The 7,970-nt window shown below is 40.3% G+C and overlaps 2 protein-coding genes across 2 annotated transcripts; both read right to left on the bottom strand.

Annotated features, from left to right (window-relative positions):
• Positions 1 to 352: 352 nt before the first annotated feature.
• LOC143856305 (uncharacterized) lies at positions 353 to 3,410 on the bottom strand. The gene is made up of 3 exons (XM_077366819.1): positions 2,172 to 3,410; positions 1,523 to 1,695; positions 353 to 1,430 (listed from the first exon to the last, which is right to left on the bottom strand). Exons 1-3 carry the CDS (start codon positions 2,176 to 2,178, stop codon positions 747 to 749), a joined length of 864 nt encoding a protein of 287 aa, XP_077222934.1. The 5' UTR covers positions 2,179 to 3,410; the 3' UTR covers positions 353 to 746.
• A 908-nt stretch (positions 3,411 to 4,318) lies between these two features.
• On the bottom strand, positions 4,319 to 5,122 carry LOC143891698 (inactive protein FRIGIDA-like). The gene has a single exon (XM_077396422.1). It carries the CDS (start codon positions 5,120 to 5,122, stop codon positions 4,319 to 4,321), a length of 804 nt encoding a protein of 267 aa, XP_077252537.1.
• Positions 5,123 to 7,970: the final 2,848 nt, after the last annotated feature.

Here is a 7,970-nt window from a genome sequence, read left to right as displayed (position 1 = left end):
CAATCCTATTATTGAATTCAAATCTACTTGCCTCGACTTTGAGGTTATGGGATTAATCTCAACTTAAAACCACATTAAATTCAAATCTACTCACATTACATATCAAGCTCTCACGCATCTCCCTTTTTTTTTAGCTTAGGCAAGAGAAATTGAACTAGGGAGAAACAGAGTTGAGCAAACGCATGAGGAAGACGACCTGAATAAAAGGAACACCCCAAGACTGGCAACCTGAATAATACATATCAAAGTCTCACTCAGTATGCTCAGATGTAGTGTTCACTGCAGTTAGCAATGGAATTTTTCTCTATTATCAAATGTATGCTGGAGTTTGTACCACGAAAACAAGGAGATCTGTAAGGGGAAATGATTCGAAACCAATCAAATGATGTGTGCAATCATTCCTAGATTCCTACTGACGGATGGCTTTATACAAAATGCATCAATTCATTTTTCTTATTTTCATCAACTGGGATACTGTTAGTAAGAACAAGATGCACACACAATGAGCCTAGTGCCTTAATTCTATAAACTTAGAACGGGCAACTATTGACTACCCAACAAATCATTATTATTCTCAATTTCTATTGCATACATTGATGAAATACTCGAGTAAGAATTGGGAGGCATTGGGGTGGTTCCAAATAATTTTGCTAATGATTTCATGTATATTTGCATTATGGGGTAACAAACTGTCAACATCCCATAGAGCCAGCAAAGCTTGTCCGCCTGTAGCAAACACCCATCATTCAGAAGTAAGCTTGGGGATAGAGGGCAGAACTATCATGGGCTTCACTTTGAGCAACAGTGTCAGCAAACTGATAAAGGTTGGATCCTGTGATCCTTTGTGTTTGTGATAACAACCGATTTGCCCCCATAAAGCCTTGCATTGATGAAGATGGGAAGCTCTGTCCACCCGTTGTGCTGTCGTTCCCATGCCAACTGTATGTTCCCATCCTGTTGTTGTTGCCAATTCCAGGAAATGAACCATTTCCAATAACCCCACTTCCAGCTGATGGCCCAGCTCCAAGAAAATTTCCAGCAGGCAGCAGTCCTCTCTCAGATAGCACACCAACGGGTCCTGCCAAGGTGCCTCCTGAGAAGCCACTGAGATTGCCAGGGTATCCACCATCTGACAACCCATCATGCAGCAGCAAGCTCTTTTCCTGAGATGGGATAACCTTAGGAGGAGGAGGAAGAGGGTGCCTTTGTGGCTCAGTGGTAGGCCGGTGATGTTTTGCTTTATGAGTTTTCAGTTTATCCAATGACACGTGTTCATCAGCTTTTCTCTTTGAAGCTGCCTTCAAATTCTCCAAATTGGCAATTTTCTCATCGATATTCCAGCTGGAAAGCTTTGCACGATCAAGCTGGTGGTCCTCCACGCATCTGATAACTGATTTTAAAGCAGCTAGCTGCTTTTCATCTGCCTCTTTCTGTGCCATAACATCACAGTGTAACAACATAAATAAAGGGTAAGCCCGATATGCAAAATTTAGGATTTATAAACTCTAACAAATAACCATACCAAAACCACAGGCGAACCCTGTCCTCTACTCATTTTTTTGGTAGTTTGGTTTACTCCCTGTATAAAGGATGACAGCAGAGACACAGGAGGGAACTTGTCCTCGAGCTTGAAAGCACAGGAAAGACCAACGGCCTCAACATGCATCCCATTATCTACCATCCCCTGAATAATATCTGTGACATAAGACAGAAAACATAAATAGGCATTCACGTCATTTTCATGCAGTTACCATATACATATAGAATAACCATTTAGTGAGGATACAGCATACTAAAGAGCAGTATGAAAACTCAAAAAACAACAAAAGCACCCCCCCACACGTTGATGCTCAGGGGATTAAAGAAAGAGAATGATTGTTTGTGATGTGATGCTCAAGCCAACATTCTGAAAGTTGAAGTTGAACATGGAAGGGTAAGATCAGAACAGACTGAATCCTAAAATCAGAATTTAAAGTTTAAACCGTAGGAGTGTTTCAAAAGTTTCTAGAGAATAATGAGAAATTTGATGAATGCTTAAAATTTTCCAACAAACCAATCATACCCTAAAATTTTTGTTAAATTATACAATTCCTTTATTTATATTTTCTAGACAGCAAATAGAACTTTATAAAAGCAGGAGAATGTTATAAAGAAGGCGGGCCAGAGATTACCTCGCATATAACGAAGCCCTCCAACTCCTTCCTGGGCGGAAGAGTCCACTATTACAATAGTAATGTGAACATGACAGGAACGAAAGGAATTAAAATTACATCTCTGAAAATAACTCGTCAATGATGCCCACTAATCTTCAATAGCTCGTAGAGGACTTCTTAGTCCAAGAAATGATGTTAGCTGAGTCCAAGAAATGATGTTAGCCGAATCAACCTTCCATGATAAGACTACCACCTAGATCTTGACTTTGAGGTGGTTAAGAGCAGGGACCAAGTCAAAAGGGCTTTCTTCTTTCCCTTACCGATTCTATGGTCCACTATTACATTAGTACTATGAAGAACATGACAGGAACGAAAGGAATTAAAATTACATATCTGAAGTAATATGATTTTCTATATTTAAGCTCATGGGTTCAAGTCTCAAGGGCATTCCTTTTTAACTTAAAAAAAAAAAATTACATATATGAAAATAACTCATCAACGATGCTCGCTAATCTTCAATAGCTTGGAGAGTACTTCTTAGACCAAGAAATGATATGTTAGCGGGGTCTAACATTCCACGATAAGATTACCACCCAGATCTTTGCTTTGAGGTGGTCAAGAGCGTTTTCACCTCGGCTTCATTGGAATCCTTCCAATTGGCACGGAAAAGGAGAGCATAGTTTCACCAATGGTTCCTAAAAACATCGACCATACCCACCGGACAGGGGTTGCGAATAAAAGCCCTGTCCAAGTTGAACTTAACAGTCTTAAAGAGTATTCGAAGAGAGGGCCAACCGACTTTGTTCTTTTGCTTACCGACTCTATCCAATATGATTTCCTCCCATCGGCAATTAGGACTTTGAATAGAAAACCCCTAAACTCCTTTACAAGAAAATAAAGCTTTTAATATCACCAAGCATATGCACTATTGGCTTCTTTTTATTCCCAAAAGTCAATTTTTCCATATATTCCAGATGCCCGAAAACTCCGCCTGTGTTTTTCATAGTCTGTCCCAAGCCAGGATAAAGGAGGAGGGTTGGCGTCAGGTTGTCAGCCGGCCGAAAAACTTTGCCACTCTTCTATGAAATGAATCATATATTTCTAAAGGATTCATTTAGCCGACCTTAACTAGTTTGGGACAAAGGCTTTGTTGAGTTGAGTTGAGTTGAGATTCCAGATGCCCGAAGCAACCACGAATGAAGTCAGGCACTAAAGGATACAACCTTTCCCCCAAAGACAATGGCAACACCATTCCTCCATTAAGGCTGAGAAAAGCAGTGTTTAAAAAGTCTTTGACATGACTCAGAACTCGCCCGAGTCAACTCACTTTTACCTTTGCCGCGTTCCGCGTTGTACCGCGTCAAATCCGCATTCCGCGTCAAATCCGCATTTTTAAATACTGGAGAAAAGACCGAGGAAAAACCCAAAGAATACCAAAAAGATCAAAAGCTGACACCACACCTTCCTTGCACATCAAGAATGAAGAAAGATACTCTTCCACTACCTTGCAAAGCACATCTATTCACCATTTGTCAACCTCCTTGCTTAAGATGCACCTACTAGCAAGGAGACTTTGGTCACATATAATAATCTTTTTTGTCATAATTGTCCAAGCAGAGTTATCAAAATCTGATCCCAATTTAAACCCTATGAATCAAGCAAAATCCAAACAAAAATTTGCATTTGTAATTCAATTCAATTTAGAAAATTATAAATTACAAAATTTGCTTGAAATAGATGGAAAAGACTTGTATTATTTTTAATGTTTAAATGAGGAAATGAAGGAAGATGAGTTGGAATTACTTCATCAAAAGATAAACTGAAATGAAGTTGCAGGTTAAATTCTAAAAACATTCCTGATACGAACAATGCTCTACAGTGGACAAGGAATCCTATCATTCAATCTGAATTCAATTAGCTCAATCTTATTTCTCTCTCTCTCTCTCTCTCTCGCGAGAGAGAGAGAGAGAGAGAGAAATAAGATTCAGAGTTTGCTCTCCAACAATTTGGATTCTCTCTCTCTCTAGAGTTTTGGATTCTCTCTCTCTCTCTCTCGAGAGAGAGAATCCAAAACTCTACAAAATAAAATTCAGAGTTTGCTCTCCAACAATTTGAGATGGAGTTATATAAATAAGAATTCAAAAGCAGGAAAGCAGATTATTTTATCAGGCATCAGTTAAACCTTGAACCCTGTCGACGAGGACAGGGGAGAGGCGAAGGACTTGGGCTTTCTTCCGTAATTTGGATTTCTTCCGTAATACACCCAAACAAATGAGCTGGTAGAGAAGGTCGCTGGCAAAGTCAGACGGAATCCCGAAGGATGCTACAAAAAGCAGCAAGGCTAGGGCATCATCAGGGCTGGCATTGGCAATGCCACCTTCATGGAGAAGGCGGGTCCGCCAAGCAACAGCGGCCGGCTCAGCCTCTGCCTTAACACAAGGGTCGATGATGATGCTGGCTTGGGAGAAGAAGAGGAAGAATTCGAGGATGAGGATCCAAGCCCTGCGGATGGCCACTATGGGAGAATTTATGGTATAGGCCTTTCTTCCCTGGAGATAAAATGTACCAATGCAATCCAAGACAAGCCTTGATGGGTTGGGAGCGAGCTTCAGCGCCTTACAAACCTCGTCACGGAGCTTGTTTATGTCGTGAAAATGGCGGGCCACATATCTGCGCAGGCCGCGGCTTTTCATGCTTTCGCATATTCTTTCCATCTCAGAAAGAGGGTGGTCCTCGGGATTATCATTGAGCTTCTTCTGAATGGATTTCTGAATAGAATGGAGATGCTGCTCCAATTCGTTCCATTGTTTGGTGAAAATGGAGAGAGCAGAGGAGAGGCAATTCAACTCGCCTACACATGATTTAACAAGAGAAGAATGAGAGGAAGAAGACCAAGACAATTCCACTTGTTCTGCTGCTTCATCTTGCGATTGTGAAAATGGGACTTGCTCTACTTTCACACTCGCCATCATAGAGCAAAACCCAAAGTTAGGTAGATGATACTAGACGGAAAACAAAACACAACAGACAGCGTGCGTGAGCATGAAAGAAAAAGATGCACACAACAGACAGCGTGCGTGCGTGCCGCTGCCCTAGTTTGGGCCCATATATACATTATATTCATGAGGAGCTCCCGACTGGAGACTCTCCATCCTTCACTCCTCTTCTTCCTCCTCTCATCTAAGCCTAATCTCATTTCTAACAGATTCATTAAATCTTGAAACTCAATATTGAATCTGGAACTCAAAACTTAAAACATAAAAAGGTCCACGAAATTTCACGGACTCTGTTCAATAATGAAGCACCAGCCAGGAGTGAGATCCACGCAAGCATGTTTTAGACTTGCGTAGTCTTAGCAAGGAAAAATGGTACAAAATATGGTTACTCAGGCCATGTTGGCAACCATGAAAAATTATTCAATGGAATACTCAAGGACCCAATTGTGTGAGAGGGGTGGGGGAAGAAATTGGAGAGAATTGTGTAGGCGAGAGTATAAAAAATTTCTAAAAACTAGTGAAAAAAACTTTCTATTTAAAATTGGTTTTTTTCCTGATTTTTACAAGATTTTAGGAGCTTTTAATGCTACCCTCACTTCCATGGAATATTTTTTCATGGTTTCCAAACATAGTTAGTCTTCACAAGGAAATCTCGTTGAAATTGTTTCAAGTTTCATCCGATTAATAGGCCACTTAAAGAGGTTGAAACATTAAAGAACTTTCATTACATTCAACAGATCATGCACCAGTTACACACTTTGACAGGTCTTCTTTCCAGGCCTAGCGTAAATAGACCATGCAATTACTAGCCCAAAAAACAACCTATGATCTCTCAATTGACAAGAATCAAAAGCTAGGGCACATCAAGGGAAGAGATCATCAATGCAAAGATATTTTCAAGGGTTTTTCAAAAGCTTAAGCTAGTGATAATGAAGGCATGGAACCCTTTTTATAGAAATCAAAGAGGATTTGACCGTTTTACTTTCCAAACAAAAAAGATTTATCAAATCCCGTGATTTAGAAAATCAATTTTAAATTTCAAAATTCAAATCGCGACATTCACGGACGGCCGGAAGTTTCGCTGACGTCCGAAATAACGGATGTCCGCATATTGCTGTCGTCCGAGATTCTCAGTGGAATTTTTTTTATAAAACTTCTCGGGTAAAACATTACACTTCGCGGACGTCCGTTTTTAGGGTCGTCCATCTGAGACAAAAACATGGTTTTTAAGATTGTTTTAAAAAACCACTTTGTGCCCTAACAAGAATACAAGTCATGAGAGATCTTGTACATACTATTTGGAGATAAACTTGGCCCCCTAGCCTAGTTGTCTAAGTTCTAGTCTTCGAATCTCCAGATCTTCAAGAATTCGTTTGCTTGGCTCCTCATGGCTTCATTCTCACTTGACTTCATTTTGCTCTTATGCTTGATTGCTGCTTAAGGCTAATGGATAGCCACCATAACTATAATTCTCTTGACCTGCTAGATACACATCTTTGCGAACAAATCATTAGTCCATTTTATTTCAATCAATATAGGTTTGTGATCTATCAAAACTGGGTACATGTGAAGCTCTTAGGCTAACAATTCATTAGTCCATTTTATTTCAATCAATATAGGTTTGTGATCTATCAAAACTGGGTACATGTGAAGCTCTTAGGCTAACAATTCAATTCTTTTTATGTTCGATTCTGAATCCCAGGTATCTAAAATCATAGGCATGGGACCTAAAGCCCTTGGAAACCAATTAATTTCTCTCCTACCCTGGAATAAGGATTTTATTCAAGGATTTTATTCAAGGGGAGGAAACCTATGGTATTCCTTTACACGTTTGGGCTGTCTCAACAGTGGAAGCCCTAGGAAGCTTATTTGGAAAAGTTCTGGAAACCAAAATGGAAGTTAATAATATGCACTGTATGAGCTTTGTATCAGCTAAACTTTTGGCCCTCTGGTGGCGTTTCAACAGTTCCTGTGTCAGTATTAAAGTTCTTGATAAGGTTTATGCAATTGGGGTTGATATTCAGAGACATCAATATTCTACAAATGGCGATTCACAACCCATTAGTTCTTTGGGTTTTGCTGTTTCGTATGTCTCTCTGCCGGGAGGGGTTCCTCCGCCGATTGGGGTGTCCGTACCGCTTGTGGGTAAGCTTCCTATTGATTCAAATTTCAAATTTACAGATAGCGTCTACAAGGGCTCTGAAAAAACCCAGGTGGATCTTGTTATGACAAGCCTGGGTCAGAGAAGCAAGACTTTGACTATGTTCCCCCTAAAAAAAAAGTTGCCCGGATGGATTTTTTGGAAAAGGTCCTCTTGATAAGACCCTCGGAACCTCTGTTTGTCCTTTATCTAAGGCTGGCATTTCTACTCCTAGACGCAAAAGAGATTTCTTGGGCACATACTCCAAGTCGGATGGCCTTCTATTAAAAATTAGGAAATTGATCAATTTTCAAGATGAGAGAAGATACGATGGCACAAAGGAGGTGACTAATCGGCTTGGGTCCCACAGGAGTACTATGCTGCACCTGCTGAACGCTGTTCTGGATTTGATGCCGGGCCCTAGGAGGGGTGGGGTGCTCAAGATCTTAAAGTCGTTGGCCAAAAGAAAGGGGATTTGATTGGTCTGATGGTTCTGTCCATGCGGACCAGGGAGATGTTTTCTTTTGGAAATCTAACTGGAAATCTTGAAGTTCTAGGACCTGTAGAAATATTACTTGGGAAGATGTCTTGTTTTTTTGGGAAGGCGTCTTGTTTTTTTGGGAAGGGATGGCTTGCTTGAAAATAACAGTAATAAGCATTAATTCCTTAATTCTCTCTGGA

This window comes from Tasmannia lanceolata, unplaced genomic scaffold (genome assembly GCF_043159265.1).
Source record: "Tasmannia lanceolata isolate RefF3 unplaced genomic scaffold, GAP_Taslan_0.1 ptg000001l, whole genome shotgun sequence".
Lineage (NCBI taxonomy): Eukaryota > Viridiplantae > Streptophyta > Magnoliopsida > Canellales > Winteraceae > Tasmannia > Tasmannia lanceolata.
Note: the sequence above shows the minus strand (reverse complement) of the source record. Positions and strands in the feature narration are given on the sequence as shown.